General features: G+C 41.2%; 1 protein-coding gene across 1 annotated transcript in view; it reads right to left on the bottom strand.

The window, feature by feature from the left end:
• Window positions 1-18,256, bottom strand: part of slc25a21 (solute carrier family 25 member 21) — an 84,231-nt gene that overhangs the window by 27,743 nt on the left and 38,232 nt on the right. The window contains exon 3 of the mRNA XM_018663702.2: window positions 733-781. Coding sequence (XP_018519218.1) covers window positions 733-781 — 49 coding nt within the window. The remainder of the gene's footprint in view (window positions 1-732; window positions 782-18,256) is intronic.

The raw sequence follows: 18,256 nt of genomic DNA, 5'->3' as shown, positions 1-18,256 counted from the left end.
CCAAGAAACTGCTGCCGTAAATGACAGAAAAAGCAGTAGAATTTACTGACAAGTAGTGAATGGGGCAGGGGGGCTCAGAACGAAGCCAGAGGTCTTGGCTGGGCCTGTGAAAGACTATAAAGGTTTAGTAGTAGCCCACGACCTGTTTATGGCCGGCTGAGACACTGTGGTGTGAGGCTCTTGATCACTCTACAGCTCAAGACTAGTGCCGCTCTTGCATAACACACAAACAGGAGACACTAACGGAAAACAAGCCATTAAACACACCAGAGTGCATTTAGTGGCATCCGATTTATTCTGCAAGTCTCCATCTTTCTCAGGAACCACAGGCCAAACCCAACCCAAAAAAAGGAAAAACGTCTGATCCTTTTTTCTTAAATTAAGTAATAAGGTAAAAAATTTGAATGATTTGAAAACATAAAACATCTAACATTAACATTGTGTGGGAAATGAATGGGTAAATGATGCATTTCATTTTCCACAAAATGTCTAAGGCTCTTGGCATTGGTGCCCATTTGTGTGTAGAATGAGTGCAGCATTGGCCAGGCTTGCCGAGCTGGGAAAAAAGACCTGGTATGTGCGGAACTTCACTGCACAGACCCAAATACCCACCAAAAGGATTCAAGGCAGATGTGAACTGAAATGGCTTTCTTGTAAGTAGCTTATGCTTTAGGTAAAGTTACACAAAATATGAGCAAATGTATGAGTTTTTGGGTTCAACGTGCAGCTTACCTTGTCTTCACCACATCGAGGGGGTGCATCAAGCAGATCTCTACCAGACCTGAGAAGAAAAAAAGTCAGGTTAAGTTACTTTAAAAACCACAGACATGTAGGTGAATGATGGTTGTTATGCTCTCAGTTTTCAGGATAACTCAAGGAGATTTTTCTGTCTATTGATTTCTGATGTTGTGAACACTAGTGTTCATATGACTACTTCATAGAAAAGCTTCATTTATGCAGTATTTATGCATTAAGGGGTAACGGCATAGCCGCAGAGCCTCCTCATGAATGTAATTACATGTCAGGGCTACAGCGGCTACACAGATACCACATGGGGGCTGCAAGAACGGTGATCGGCTGCTTGAGTTTTCTCCTAAAATTTACTGATGCTGAAGACTAGGTAGTCCCCTCTCTTTTTCAGGAACACACATCTAGCAAAGTCATTGCAAACCTTCTGTTCAACGCAAGTACAACTCTATAAATGAACGAATAAAACTGCGTAGAATGCACAGGAGTAGGCTATTCAGCAAGGAGATGAGGCAAAACAGAGGTTACCTTGATGTAACTCCAGTTCTCTAAGCAAGCGTGTAACCCACTGTCGAACCCATTTCTATGGGGAATGTAATTAAAGCAGAACATTGCCTGATCCCGTCAATTTGGGGTGTAACGATCCTCCAAATCCACAGTTTGGTACAGACCTTGATTTTTGAACCACACTGCTGACTTGAATATGTATGGTGGGGTGCACTCTCAGGGTTATTATTCATTTTATAAACTACTGTTACTTTATTATGAGTGGAACATTAAAGCAGGAGTGGGAGGAGGGGGATTATTGCAGTCTTCCTATGCCACAATAGGAGTGCGTGGACATTTCTATTGCAGTTTGTGTCTTGTTTCAGAGTCGTTACACCTCTAACATCAAAACATATGTCTCAAATGAGATGGTACCATCAAGTGGTGCAACTGAACACTAAACTAAAAAACCAAAGCCTATGTTGCAGATGGTATGACTCCCATTAACCCTGTGTATCAAGCATAAATCTGGTTCAGGTTGATGGAGATAAAATGGATAGTAGACTAACTGTTTTAAGTCACTTCTCAAAACCAGCTTTTCAAATATGAGGATTAGCTGCTTTTCTCTGGCTTGTATCACTGTAAATCAAATCTTTCTTTGAACTGCTGGTCAGACAAAACAAACAATATGAAGATCTTTTTTAGGCAACAAACAACATATTTAAAAAGTTAGACAATCAATAAATAACTGCCAAATCAGTGGATGCTGAAAATAAACATTAGTTACAGCCATATGCTCATTGTTGTGACCTTAAATGTCTTTATTTTAAGAGTATGCACATTACACTGTTAATGCATACCAGTCACATAGACCAAATGTGAACTTGTGTGCACAATGTGAAAGTTGCCTGACTGTTAACCAGGGCAAAAGTCAGTGGATGTTTGTTCATGTGATATTTTCCCTTTCATTTCAAAGCAGTTTTAAAAAGTAAAAGTTGTTTGCAAATGCATTTCTTGTTGCCACCAAATGGTTTTGACACACAGCCAGTGCCCGTGCAAGCCAGCCCTCCATAAAAACCTTATCATCATTGTGATTATCACACTGCCTAATTTAAACGCCAACTACTTCAGTAATTGTTGGTGTTTTGAGCTTTGTGCCCTCCTTGTGAGAACATGGTCTGAATGAGTGATCCAATGAGACATCTTTCCAAAATTCTTGTGAGTGACTATAATTCCCGACATTTTGAACAGCTGAAGCCACCAACCATATCATCCACGCAAACCCAGTACATCAGCTATGTGCCAGCAGCTGGAGAATCAATGCAACCGGGTGATCAGTGAGGGACTCTGAGGTTTCACACACACGCTAACTATGTGCATCTGTGTTGAAAAGCCACTGCTTTGGCACAGAGGCCTTCTGACTCAATCAGGTTTTTTTTTTCTTTAACTCACGATTCTTACTGCATCCCTTTACTGGTGCTCTGAGGGCTTCCCTTGCAGATTCCACTGTGTGTACACAGCTGCTGTGCTATATGGGCTCTTTCTAATTTGCTCAATTAAACATATTGTCTATAAAAGAGTGTGTCTTCTGGGGTTTTTCCAGGGAAGTAATTATCAAGTGAAATAGCACAGAAAAAATGACTTTGTCTGCAGTTGCATCTTAATGTACAAATGGGAGAATTGAGGAAAAAAAACGAAAACTACTGAACTAAGCTACCGGGAGGAAAGAGTCAAACAAAATTCCATCTGTCACGGCTCAGTTGACCTGACTATGGTTGTTAATGATACCGCACTGAAGAGGTAAAAATAAGCCTGTGTTGGACACATCATTTTCAGGCCTTGCTGTTAGTAGGCCAGCAGTTAAGATGAGTCGCATCAAATCTTTCAGCAGGTAATCAGATTACGTGATGAAACCAAACCTGCCCGTCTACTCGATCAGCCTGTGCAAACACTTAGATGCTGGGAAGTGACCGAACATGCTCCAACAGGTGATTCTACTGGTAGGAGAGGTTTCTACAATACTGTCCAAACAGCACATTTGGACACTTAATAAGTAAGGCAAAGAAAGAGAAGACAAAAAAATGTAATCTTAAAAATTTCCCCTGCGTACTTGCATGCAATGCACATTAAAGTAACACAGGGTTCATTTTATAGCAGAGAAACATGACCTGCTGGGGAAATATCAATATACAAGAACTTAACATTTGTTACTAACTATCTGCAAGTCTTAAAATCACTCCTTATCTGTTCTGATTATACCCCCTGGCAAAATAACTTTTCCACAGACTCACAGGCTACAGTGTGAATGTTCATTGTACACTCATACTGAAGGCTGACATTTCAGGCTGTAAATGTTTTCAGTTTTAGTCTCAATATAATCATGCTATATTTGTATTTTTTACTTTTAGAGACCATTTCTATTTTTAATCTCAGCACAAGCATAACCCTCAGCCACTGACTGGATGTTGGATGTCAGTACAGGACCACTGCAACGAATTCACATACACAGTAAAGGAGAGGGTGTTTGTCATCATTTATTACACTACTGAAGCTTAAGGGTACTAAAATTTCTTTCTGTGGGTAGACTATGTGACTATCATAGTTGTAGACTGGAAAAGGTACAAAATGGATCAGAGTCTGGAAAATACTATATACTATACTGCAGAGAGGAAAGGTGCTAGAAACAGCAGCAGTAGAAAACTGAGAGAAAAATAAATGCGCTTTAATTGAACAGATTTTGACTATCTTAGTGTGTTTGCATTTCCATCATTAATAAACTATAAAATACATGAAGTAATATCTTCAGTAATAACCAAACAGAGAGCACTTCTGCAGGAGACTTGTACCTGTAAGTGACGAGAGTGTCTGTGCACATCTGGGCACTTCACTTAAAATGATTCACTCTAGATTTTGGGCCTCATCGTAAACCTCAGATTACAGGAACTCTTAAGGATACAAGTTTCCAAATGCTTCATTAACTTAGAAAGGTAACATTAGTTAACACTCTTTACTAATTAGCAGGCCTGTCCCACTGTGCAATTCAGATACAGTGATTAGTTCAGTATGTTTAAGTGTGTGTGTGCTCAGTTCTCAGGCTGTCAGTACTCTGTGTCCAAGTGCACTGTGGACCAGAGTCTTTAGATATGAGATCAACGTCAGTTAGAAATGCATGTTGTGCTATACCTCCAAGTTGGCAGTTGTAGAAGGATTAAGTGATGACAAGTGCAAATGCAAAACCAGGTTGTGTTTATTTGAGCATCTGCCAAACGCCCTTGCAGACGAGACACCTTAAGAACAGCTGATGGCAGACGAGACGACAGGCTGTAGGGGTTCGAAGAAAAACTTAAACAGGAGAAAGTCTACAACCATAATCCTAAATACAACTGACCATTGTATGCCATCCTGCACGGCAGTTTACTTCTGTCGATGTGGCTAGATTGTGGGTTTAACACACAGGACAACTTACTGAGATCCAGAAAAGTTATTATGTAGTTATTATGTGACAATTAATACAATTTACGAGTAATCTGGTGACAATATAATGTAATTTTTTTTGGTGTTTAGTCACAACTGTTGTAGTTGGTGATTTCCTTTATGTCCAAGAATGCCTTCTGACAGCTCTAACTCAAAAGGATTCCCTGTGTTGTATATGTGAAAGAGCAACAGTGAAAGTTTTTCAGTAAAGAAAGAGTGAGACTCAAAAGAGAACAATGCACTTATGTGCCTTGTCACTCAAATGGCAAAAAAAGCTGCAGAAGAGGGCGTTGTATTTATATAACAAATGACAGATCCACAAAAGATGCAACATGTCACTGCACTATATTTCAGTCTACTGAAGCCATGTTTAATGGGGCAATTAATTGCGGATATTTTATTCAGTTCCAGCTACACAGGAAGCATTTAATAGTTCACTGTTACATGATGCCTATTTTGATTCAGGTTGGAGCCATCTTTGCATCAAGGATTTAAAACGCCAAATATATAATTTTCTCAACTCCACTGAGAGGCAGCTTCTCGTTCCACTGTGCCCCAGTGCATCATGCTCTTCTACTCCAGCTGTCAGCACATACTACTGTTTAATCACAGAGCACGGCAGTAGTGAACCCACACACTTTCGGGAGCACTTTACACCCCTCCATAGCCTCTAATGCACAGTCACTGTGCATGGTGAGGGCAAAGTGAGGGGATGATGCCACTGAGTTGCTTGGTTCAGCCTTTCCCTTTCTTCAGTCTAGCTCCAGCTCCTCCTGCAGGATCCCTCCTCCTCCAGCTGCAAGGAGGGGCGTAATATCACAGTGACCTGCCATCTGGTTGACGTTTATGGCTTTGCTACGCATCAGTGAGTGACATATTGGGAGATTCCATTATTTGAAGGTTCTTTTGTTTCTGAACCACAATGGCACTGACAGGGCTTGTCATCCAGCGCCTTGCAGACACACACACACACGGTTAGGCACAAGTGCTAATGGCAAAGGAGTGTCTGGAGCACAGCCATTAAGACACACTCTTACATATACAAGACTGCTTTGCCACAAGTGCATTCTGTGCCAAGACACAGCGTAAAGGCTAATTGTGCAGTGAAAACAAATGAGCTGCAAGGATATGGTGCAATATTAGGCTGATTTTATACTGTGACAACATATAGTTTTGATTCAACGCCTGGTTTTCTTATTGCAGAGAGCTGACGTCATGTGCAGTGTTTTAAACAGCCATGGAAGCTGGCTTTTGTTTCGGGTTATCGGATAAGAAGACCATATGGCAGAAACAAAGAGGTTGGGTGTTACAAAGTGCTGCATCATTCCATATTCAGCTGGGGTGACCTTGTGTCAACAATGCAGTAGGTCTCTGGGATGGACCCAACAAGTAGCTTCACTGGTAGCACCACTACTGCCACTGCCGTTTGGGCAAGACATTCCAAGTCGGACTGATGACTTGTCTTCCAAAGAGAGAAGATCATACATCATGCAGATGAGATGATTATCTGAGTTAGTTTTGGCTCGGGAATGCACGCAGTTTGCTCCCACGCAAAAGTGAGAAAGAAAAACAATAGTGCGCGAGGGAGCAATTGCTCAATGGGTGCAGGTGTCATCCATCATGCTGAGACACTCACTGAATGACTGTAATTCCCAGCAGCCACAGGGAGGTCACTACCACAGGAAGCAAGACTCCCCCAGTTAAATGGACGAATACATGAGAGACATACTGGCCACTCATTTCACATGCTTACTTGACCCGGTAAATGCTACAGTCTCTAATGATAGCTTACCAGCTATTTTCTTAAACATGTTAATAACAGTTTCTTAATTACCTCCATTAAATAATGAATTCTAACTTAAAGATGTGACATTTGTTTTGGTTAACAAAACCAACAACATGAAAACATAAATGAGGTCAGAGGCAAAAGATTTGTTGAATAAAAAAAATAAAATAATGCGTTTCGCATTGCTAATTGTTTTGTAAAAATGCTTCTAAACAATGCATTTCTTGGTTCACTGAGTGCCACAGCAGAAAATTACAGCTCGTCCTACAGTTTCAAGGAGTGAGATGAGGCATGAGAGTATCATGATGACAGAGCTTCACCTCACAGGCCCGCTCCGGTTTTGACAAAAGCTCCTGACTGAACCTGCAGGTGATATTACACGCCTCCATGTCCTCCATTAATACTTTTCAAAACACATCGGATCTGGAATGCTAAACAAACTCTGTGAGCTGCTGCTCCCCTGCAATTTGTCATCTGCAGTAACAAAGCCAATGTGATATCTATCAGTGACTGGGCTGGCTGCTCCGATTTAGAAATTTAGATTAATTTCAGGTTCTTTTAACACCCAGGCAGAAATGGAGGTGAAAGAATGAAGAATGTCATGGTGATAAATGGAGCAATAAATAAAAAGACATGCAGGTAGAGATTATGAACTCCTGGGAGTCACCATTTAAACAACCAACAAAAGATACAATTAGAAGTATTTTTTTCTTTATTCAGTTGCAAAGAGCATATTTTCACCTCTAAACTTGAATCTACTTCATACCTGCTACTCCTCAAACATTGTACCAAGCTGTGTTGTTTCTAGCAGTGTTTATCTTTCATACCATACAATTAAAGTCTGTGTGTCTACATTTTTCTGGAGCAATTATTGTGTTAGTTTATTAAAATAGAAACCTACTATGACAGGTGATGATAAATTCACACTGCAGTTGTTAGAAAACACTTGTGGTTGGCATAAACAGGGCAAATCTGGGAAGTGGATGATATAAATGTATCATAAAGGTACCCAAATAACATGAGGCCTGCCGGCTTGGGTCAGGCTAATAAACTATAGTTACTACCAAGTGAGGTACGCTGTGGTATTGAAATATTACCTTGGAGTCAAAGCTGTTTTTAAAGCAAACAGCCAGTGTAACAATTCCAAACTGATCACATTAAAATTGAAATGGAGTATAAACCATTTTGATACAGTTATGGCACAAGCACTCTGTCATAAGAACATGTATAATCACCTCATGGGGAGAGGAGGGGGTTGTGGCAAAAGAAATGCCTGTAATTCCTATATATTAAAGGCAATTAAATAAAAAAGGAGTAATGTCATTAATTCAGAAGGAGGCAACCATTACTAAAAGTGATTTATGTTCCTCATCCAGCTCTGCTCTTCTGTCAACTGTGGATGAATCTATTCTCAGCAAATTACTGGGAAAAAATAACCAAAACCAGCAGGAAAAAAAAACATTATATTAACTCCAGCTTCTAAACCAAACACAAGTGTGGAGGAGCTGATTATGTAGGAATTTACATATTTATAAGATCTTATAATGGCTCAAAACATCTGGAAGAGGAAGAGGGGAAAGAGAGGGAGAGAGAGAGAGAGCAAGAGCTATTAATCACAGATATCACCAATCAGGCTTCCTGTCTCGGGACATGCAGAAGCATCTGAGTTAACTCCCCAAACAGTCCCTAATTCTGCACTTGAAAAAGCTCAAAGGGTGCTTAGAAAAACAAGCGGGGCCATCTCCAATGACAGCAGGGGATTTTTTAAACTGAGGGCCCCTGATGAAAGGTGCAAGCATCCCAGCATTCTGCAGGCCTGCGTCAGCTGCTAGGTTTTTAAGTTATAATGGCCTCCAAGGGCACGGCATGGATCCCCACAGTAACCACTCAAGGTTAAAGTTAGAAAATGAACAATCATTCAATCATTATACGTTATTTCATATTTATTTATTTAATGTTTTGAGTCACCACACAAATAAAATTAATGTGAAAGAAGGTAAATTTTAACAGCAAACCTTCTTTCCAGGATTCAAATTCCAACACAGTGTGGACAGTTTGCACTGGGACCATCTTCCTTGAGGAACAGGTCAATGTTAAGTGCAATTTCACACTTAACGGAAATCACACTTTTAAACTAAGCTACACTGAAGGAGTTCTTAATAAACAGGACATATATCCTGAACAACTTCAGGGCATCCTGTTTACAGGTCAGTTGTTGTCAATGCATGAGTTGAGATATAAAGAGGGGTGAAAAAAGGAGGAGGAGAAGACGCTTCATACGTTTACTTAACCTGACACTTTTGCCTTTTTTGCATAACAGTTGGCCAACACCCTCACAACTCAAACATCTCATTTGTTTATAGTCTTTACTAAATCACAAAATATGAACAAAAGCTAAATAAATCATACAATATATGTACTAATATATGCCATTCATAAATGATATATAGAGTTTTCTGTTGAGTATGCTGTCTGCAGTTTAGATTTATCATTAACAGCCATGCGCGTCATGCCACATTTTTCCCCACTGGCTATAGGCAGAGACAGCTTGGGTATGTCCCTGCCTGTCAAACTTGAGATGAACTCTGTTATATTGATGGAAATGTAAAGGTGTGTGTGTGTGTGTGTGTGTGTGTGTGTGTGTGTGTGTGTGTGGTGTGTGTGTGAGGTGTGTGTGCTGTTGGCTGGGTCAGGGCCTGTGCTGCCTGTGCTGAATAATGATGAGTTAGTGACAGACTGACAGGTAGACCGTGCCAACAGTGCAGCACAGCAAAGTGTCAGAACCTCCCTCCTCCATTACTGTCACATTTTTCTTCACAGCTGTGGTCACCCCCCCCTTTTTTTTGTTCTTTACACAACATCACATGCAAATAGCTGCACCAGCAGTGCGGAAGCGGGTGACAGGAGGAGAAGAAAATGAGACAAAATGAATGCAAAACCTGGTGTAACTGATGTTTGAGAGGAAGTGCTCTCTGTCATCTCAGCCTGATTTCTTTCATGAGAATCGCTTTTTAAACAAATCGTCTCCAACCCCTGCAGGACACCTGTTACCATCTAAATAAACTGTATAATCCCCCAACAAAGGTGGGAGAGATACAAAAATCAGCATGACATACAGTGGTCCCAGTGCCCGTGGTTCCCAACCTGAGGGTCAGGAGCCCATAAAGGGTCACAAGATAATTTACTGGAATGGGAAATAAGAAAATAATAATAATTTCAGTTACATAAAATGATCACTTCTTACGCTTCAATGTTTTTCTTTTTTTTATTGTGGTTTTACCTCTTTTAGGCTGGCAAATGTGATTCAAATCAATGAGTCAGGTATCCACAACATGAATATTAATTATTTTTGTGAGTTCAAAAATGATTATGTAGAGATTTTCTTAGTGAAATTACTACAGAAAAGTAAGGACAGAGACACAGGGCCATAACTAAGTCCTCAAGGCTGTGACTGTGGCATTCCCTATTAGCAACTACTGTCAGTTTATGGAGAGACGGTATAGGACATGGCTTTAAAAAGAAATGTTCTCTTAAAAAATTGTATTTCATTACAAAGGGCTCAAAACATTGTAGTATTTGTCCAAATTAGGGGATTAGGGCTCAAAATCTAGGATTTTTCTAATGTAATAACATTTAAAACTGAGCGTTTAACTGTTATGAAACAGACACAAGTTACACTTTGTTTGAATAAGCACCTGGACAAGTAAGATGTGTGTTTTTCACACTGACATGACATTGAAAAACAAGTCTAATTGTATCATGGACACATCCCAAGTCCTTATTTAAACACATTAGGAACGTTAGTGATTTTTTCCACAACGCTTTGCAGCCACATATTTTAGTTATTATCAAAATGCTTCTACAAGTCATAACATTTGCTGAATAAGCAGCTCAAAACCATGTAATTCTCTACTTCAAATTAAAAAAAATGAAATTCACCAAGATTGCAATAATATGTTTTAACCTGACAACACTGTAGTGCTAACTTATCTCACTCCCCTTCCCCTTACCACAACTTCTTTCTGTACTTCCCCTAAAACTCACCTGTCTGAGCCATTTCATCAGCCCTTCACACATGCCTACAGGTCAAATCCAGCCTGACAGCCACAAAGTACATACTTCTTGGCACCATGTTTTGATAACTAGGCTGTAATTACACAAATTTTATAACAAAGGCATAAGTGGTCATGTTGCAATATTATTAAAATGTTAATCAAATATAATAAAGATGTGTTTTTTTTTAATTGGAACTACAACATAACAACCAGTCAGTACAGCTGACAGGTTTCACTTTAAATCCATTTAAGTGGAGTCCTTGATTAAGAGAGATTACAGGTAACCAAAACAGTAACAAAAAACAAACAGCTTGCCATCACATCAAACTCTTCTCTACTATCATCTATTTTGCAATCGAGTGATCTAACAGCCTGACAGTAACGGACAAACAGTCAATGTTTATTTTCCTGCATCACAGGTAAGTTTATGCTTTAATTAAATATAACTGATGAAACAGATATGGCCCTGAAATGACTCAAGTACATGTCACTATATTTCACTACAGTTGGAAAATGTCATCTAATTGCCAGAATAGTCAATAATCGTGTCATCTGATGTGTGTTTACGTGTGACCTGGCTTGTTTGAATGCACCCTACTACAGTCAGTACACATCAGTTTGTGGTTATCAACCCACACTGTTCTAGTTTGAACATGTTGAATAATTACACCATTGAACAACCGTCCTGGCAAATACTGATACTGCAGGGGGAAATGAGGAGAAAACATTACAAAACTATCATTGGGCAAGGTGTAGGACAGTAATTTCAGGGTTACTTGTACCATAGTGAGTACTACTGCTGTTAGCAGGGATTGTGGAAAGTTTGACTACTTCTGCTAATTTGAAAAAACAGAATGTGAATGTGAAAAATTGATTTGTGTTTAAAGAAATACACAAAAAATATGAATAGATGTAAGGCTGTTCTTAAGCATATTTGTTGTTAGGCATCCCTGATACCAGATGTCCCAATCATTTTCCCTCATAGTCAATGTTATGTGATTTGAATATAATACAGTATAATAGAATAAACCTTATTGTTCAACAGAGTGGAAATTTGTCTTTGGCTCAGCAAAACATGAAAGCTGTACAAGAACAGGTCATATGTAAAACAAGTAACACACAGAACAAATGTGTGGGGTGTCTATGACTATGAGTGTTATATCACACGTACAAAATATTAGCAACTCAGCTACAAAATATCTAGGAGAGAAGTTAACTGCAACTCCGAAACTGCATTTTGGCAAGAAACATCCAATCACACAGCTTGAAATTCTGTCAAGTGTAACAATAACAGCAAGCTGAGGCTAAAGATTATGCCACGGAGAAAACAGATTTCAGTTCACATTGTATTTCTGGGTCAATCCAGCAGCTATGGCACCATGTTTTGTTTACAACTAGAGCAACTTAGAGCCATCCACCATGCAAAAATGACCTGATTTCAGGTCAACAGCTGAAATAATTAAAACTGGTGGTCATAACATCTGGTCATAATATCCAGGACAGTCCTATGTTTCTATGTTAAGTAAAAGTGAGGATATAGTTTAATGAAATATTCCACCCTCTCACATCTCTGTTATTAGAGGAAAAGCCCTGCTGCTACGACTCTAAACAGTATGTATGAAAGCAAACTTGACCAAAAGAAATCAACATTTTTCTATTATTATCAATCGTGTTAAATAAGTTAAATCACTTCAAACATACACATCTGGATTATGAATGGAGATAGTTGAAGCTCATCTAACAGGGCTGTGAGGTTATGTCAGACTATAAAAAAAGGTTGAGAACCACTGGTGCACAGTTCCCATTTGAGCTACAAAGTGGCTAAAAGGGTTAACCTGGTGATACTGGACATAACAATGCAAGAAAAACTACTACTACTACTGTGATTTCAGAACTACAAACTAACAAGTTTCCATATTTTCTGAGCTTGTGCAGAGCACAAGGAATAGCCCATTATGGTGAGCCTTTATATAATGGTGCTGAGTGATGTGAAGCAGAATAGTAAATGGGTAGTAAGTGGACTTCCCACTGCAGACACCACCATCATTAGCTTCACCACCACGTCACCACATCACTATAACATCACCACCACTATTGACACACCCACCTAGCCTATAACCTCTAGTCTTCAGCCAATTCACCTTGTGTAAACAAAGATTACACCTCACCCCATCCCCAACCCCCAGAGGGGAGAGCTGTGTCGTTACTGTCACCTAGTGGACGGAGGGGAGACAGAGATTGATTAATACACATGGAGGTGAGACGGAGGGAGAGATGGAAAAGACATGTGGGAACCGTACAAAAGATGGCTCGCTGCCTGAGAAAGAAGGAAAGCAGCTGCAGAAGCATGTTCCATTCAATGTAACAAGAAAAATAGACATGCACATTATCCATCGCTAGAGCTCCTTTTCAAATGGGATTATCCTACTTTATCATAAAAACTTTAAAGATTCTAGCCTCCTCGTGACCGTCATTAACGATCCTGTTATTTTATAAACGGACGGAGCTGACCACTCGACCAAAACAAGCACAACTTTCTCCGGAAGCTCACCTGAGTCCATAAAAGCTGATAATAGAGCCAATAATTGGGAGGGAACAGCAATAATGGAGTTTTAGTGAGGCAGTAAATTCTTTAATTAGTTGTTAACACCCCTGTCTATATGGATAGGCTGAAGCTCCCCCATTGCTCACTGCTGTCTGGAATACGCTGGATGGACACTGAGGCAGAGGGCCAACTGGCTCATCTTTAAAAAGAGAAAAGATCATCATCTTTACTGTTAACAGGCTGTTGAGCACCTGTATGTTATAACAGCGTGCAGCTGGGAGGCATCTAAAGCTACAAAAGCCGCCATGTGCATAGCAAGCTGCTGGGAGATATCTAAGCCTACAAAAGCTGTCATGAGCCCGAGATCTAGCTTGAGGTTGAAAATACAGTCAGGGTAGAAATCTTCTGTGGGCCCAGGCCTCTTGCCACCTGGAAGAAAACTCTTTTTGGCTGACATTTTGGGATGCATCATGGTAGGGACATTCTCCAAACATACAATCTTTTGCGGGTAAAGAAATAGGCTGCAAGGTAGATAAATGCAAATGATGCAGGGACTGAAAAACCAGCGGACATTCCTGACGAGTGATACGATCTTTCAGTCCACAAACTATCCATGGTAGGAGTGATACAGTAGAGGAGAGAGTGAATAAGCCGACAGGGTGGTCCGTCCTTTCTGTACTGGGTTTGGCTGACGGACGTGAGAGGGGGGAAAGGAGAAGAGCTGCAAGGCTGCAGTAGTAGCAGGGGCAGGACCTGCGGCGGCAGCAGCAAAAGGGAAGTACCCGCATGGTTCACTCTTGTCTTAAGCCGGGAGAGTTAAAGGCAGGAAGCCATTACCAAAGTGTAAATGCACTCAGCCATCACTGCTTAAACACAGTCGAAATATGTTCCAGTACATGAAAAAAGTAGGGCGTGGGAGGAGGTCTGTCGTATTCAAACAAAACAGGCCTTTCTTGTCCCTTTTAAATAAAAGACTCAGGACAAGTGAGGCCATACACAAGCCTAACCAGCTTCACACATATTGTTAGCAAGCTCGCTGTGTCTCTTTTCCAAACATTGCATAACGCAGCTCCAGATGCACACTGGTGGTTTGGGTCTGATGAGAGACCGTGATTATGTTACATACGGCAGTGGTTTGATGCAATAATTATGCAATCAGCAGCACAGCTTTGTGTTATGTCTATGATTTATCAACATTATTTGAAATAGGGTAATTAATTTGTCGCAGGCGAGCAAGCAGACTGGCTTAATGGCTCACTGTGTGACAGGGCATATCTGACGGCTTTTGTTTTGGCAGATGGCCCTGTGCCATGTCGCTCACCCAGTACAAGGGAAACCGTACTCAAGCTTAATCACAACACAGGCCTTACCCTTGTACTATCTGTGTTTTCTAAGTCATACACAAACAGACTATAGATCTACAGATAGGGGAACAGATGCAGAGAGGCCTGGAGAGACAGAAACTGGTTCTTCATGCATGGTATGAATAAAGTCCAGGAAAAAAAAGAGAGGTCAAACCAGGGAAATCCAACTTAAACTAGAGCAAACATGGCATTATTCCTGCAATCTTAGACAGTTAAGTCAAGATTTGTATACATGATCACATGTCACTCAAGCTGGAAATGAGAGGCAAGGCTCTCTGGTTGTTGTCATTAAAGAGACAAACCCTGGAGCTGCTCCATTGGCACTGAATGACAGACCGACTTTCTGAACCGACTCAGTGTCCGAGGTGATGCCGAGAAAGGTCAAGCAAACATTCTTTGACTCCATAAGTCTCCGATTCATTGTCAATGGAGCGGATCCACGTTTTTGTCTTGTGATGGCATCAGATTATAGCCTCGGTTCTCTGGTTTCTGCCTTTGTGAGGGACTTGTTTCAGAAGGTAGCTGAACCAAAGATCACAGAAATACAGATGTACACTGCTGCATTTAGAAACAACTATTTGCAGTAGCCTCATATTTATACTAAAGCACTGGATGCTGCACACATGAAAATCTTTGTCGGATACATATACCAGGACACTGTAGACAACAAATACGAGAAAAAAACAAACACATATAGCAAGATTCTGAGCTTCACTGAGTTTCTTTCACATGTGTGGATTCGAAATTGTTAATGAAATTCAGCAACACGCAAGAGAAATAACTCCATCATCCTGTAATTGAGGGGTCAAGATCTCCTCGTTGGACAAACTCCAACTGAACCGTGCACGGATGTGGTGGTCGCTTTTATCCTGCTATTTGTCAGAAAAGCTGAAATAACTCCCAACTGTCAGTGGAGAATTATGAATGAGAACCAGTTTTGGAAAAAAAAGGGGGGGTTCACAGTAACCAGACTAATAAAATCAAAAAGATGTGTTTGAAGAGTTCCAAAAGGTAACATACATCATCTGAAAACCTCTGATTAATAAAATGGAATAAATGAAATCACACTATAACAGTTTATGGACTATTTCTGAGGTTTTAAGCCATTTCATTTAATTACAAACTAGTATAATCTTCAATGAGTGAAATTAAACATGCTGTTGAAATCTTGATTTATAAATTTCAGCCATGGTTTTTATTTTTGCATGGAAATGGAAATGCAGTATTTTCTTTAGGATTTGGGTATGTAAAGGTTCATAAAACTAACAGATGACACCCTGGCTCAGACTCCCTGCAATGTGTGGGGGCTCCTGGGCAGCAGCCAATCCGGTTTTGGGACAGATCCTAACATGTCCTAAAAGGATCCGTCAGTTTGCTTATGTTTAGCCATCATTGAGGCCAGTTTGGCGACAGTAGTTGCATGGCCTGTGTACATTTGAAGCAAGAGCGAAGCGCTGCGGTGTGAGAGTAGCAAATGCTTTTTGGGCACCGGCTTTGCTATGACAGATGCTGACGATGAACTCTTGACACTGGCTGGACCGGTTTATGTTCAACATGTGTGTCTCCGTTACTGTCTCTGGTTTCCAGAAGGCTGCCCTGGCTGGTTTACTGTGGACGTAGGTATGTGTGGGTCTATGTGCGTCTGTGTTTGTCTGTGCGGAGGCCAGGGAGAGATGAGAGGAGCAGCAGGATCTGTAGCTATCTGGGAGGTTGAGCATAATGACACACCGGGGACAGATTAGGTTCCTGTCCATCAGGGTTCCATCAGGAAGACTCTGATTTACAGCCGTGCTGACCAGCCAGCCTGCCCTCCACCCAAAGCAAACACACACGGAAAACACCACCGCCTCTGTGTGGTGGCAGCTGGTGGGCTCTAACACATGTTGCATTTGGCTACTACATTCGTTGGTCAGTTTTTGACTTTTAACATCAGCGCAGAAGTAAGCAGTGCTTTGGAGAAAAAAGATGCACTTCAAATTACAGCTAAGTCAATTCTGATGTTAAATTCTTCACATATGTGCATATGTGTAAATGTCTCTCTAGAATATATAAGGCTATGCGTGCTACTACCTCCCCACAACAGTGAAAGAAGGGAGATGGACAGATCCATTAAACAAGATGTCACCCCCAAACACAACAATGATTAATCACACACTGCAAATTATAAGCACCTGTATGAATGAACAGCAAAGCAAAGCCCTCTCCCACTGTCTGACTGCATGCTTTCACTCTCTCAGACAGCCTCCCCGCCACCTTTACAACCTCCCGCCCCCGGCCCCTTCTCTCCTCGCTGACCCTCTGCCCCCCTCACTCGTACTAAGAGGAAGTCTGCCTGAAAAGAAATAACTCACCACGTACACAAAAGGCCATTTTGACTTAAACTCTCCATGAAATGATAGATTTTGATGTTTTATGCAGAACCAACCTACAGGAGCTGTGAAAGAAATGTACTTGCAAACCAAACGTGATGCTTGAATGCAGTATGATTTTACATCAAAATGTGGAAATTAATGAGGGCAGGCAAATATTTTTTTTTACTTATGTTGGTAAGCCTAAAAGAGGTTTATTTAAGAAAAACAACCTGATAAAATCATTGGAAATTAAGTTTTCAACCTACACATAGCAGGGACAAAATTAAGTCCCTGTTTTATTCATTTTCCAAGACACTGAATTCACTTTTAGAAGACTGTGGCCCTCTGTGCAAAATCACCTGAATTCATTATGCTAACAAGCCAGCCCTGCTGATAGGCACACAGGCTGATGTGAGGAAATGTGAGTTTGATTAATGTGGGCAAAATTGAGCTGTGCAGACTGCTCCCCAGCCCCAGTTAAAGGAGTCGCCTGCCATCAGGCTCAAAAGGCTTGCAAGCTGCAAAGCAGGGCTCCTCGACACTTCACAGCAAATCTGCAGCAGACCTTCTCTCTCCTGCCACACAAAACAAACCTGGCCCCTGCCTGGGCCTGAATAAATCTAACTGGCACACAGGGCTCTAAATGAAAACCACATACTTGATAGCTTACACAATGAGGGAGATGTGCTTTGTGTTTTGTGTTCATGTATACACATATCAAATAGACCTGAGCTGGCTTGTCTCGGTCTGTGATCCTCCAGTGCTCTTAAACTAGCCAGACCACAGCAGGCAGGCAAGAGCAACGAGGCTAACGAAGCAGACTCTTTAGAGAGCTCGTCCCAGGAGACAGACCATCTCACGGAGCCCAGCCGACCAGCCGGCTGGATCCAAAAGCAGCAACCCAAGCAATCCCTAGCCCCTTAGGGGAGTGTGGCCCACCGCCGCGCATCAAGAAGGCATAGAGGTGGAGAGGTAGAGGGGGAGAAGGGGGGGGAGGGGGAAGCAAAGCTGAGCAACTCACAGAGCCCCCAGGTACCTGCCTGTACAGTCGCCTCTCTCCAAATGTTTACTTTGGACCAGACTGGCGGCCAACTGGTTGCAATTGACCCTCTACCAGGACGAGTTAGAGAGTGAACATGAGACTTTTCCTTCTGGGAAAAAGATGGAGGAAAGCCACACACGTACACAGACCCTCAAGCACACATGCGCATACAAATGCATATCAACAGATGAAAAGCAAACAAAAACTACACAAATTACTTTAATAAGCCACAAAAAACTCCACATGCTTTAAGAGGAACCTGTTTTGCTCAGCCTGGTGCATCAGAGTAAAAAAATGATGACAAAAGCTTCAGACATGAGCTGGAAAAAGGCCAGAAGTCAATAGCAGACCCCAAAAACTACACAAGTCCACCTGCCACAGGTGTTACAGCTCAGGCCTGCTGACT

Source organism: Lates calcarifer, linkage group LG19 (genome assembly GCF_001640805.2).
Source record: "Lates calcarifer isolate ASB-BC8 linkage group LG19, TLL_Latcal_v3, whole genome shotgun sequence".
Taxonomy (NCBI): domain Eukaryota; kingdom Metazoa; phylum Chordata; class Actinopteri; family Centropomidae; genus Lates; species Lates calcarifer.
The sequence above is the reverse complement of the archived record's forward strand: the minus strand, read 5'-3'. Positions and strand labels throughout refer to the sequence as shown.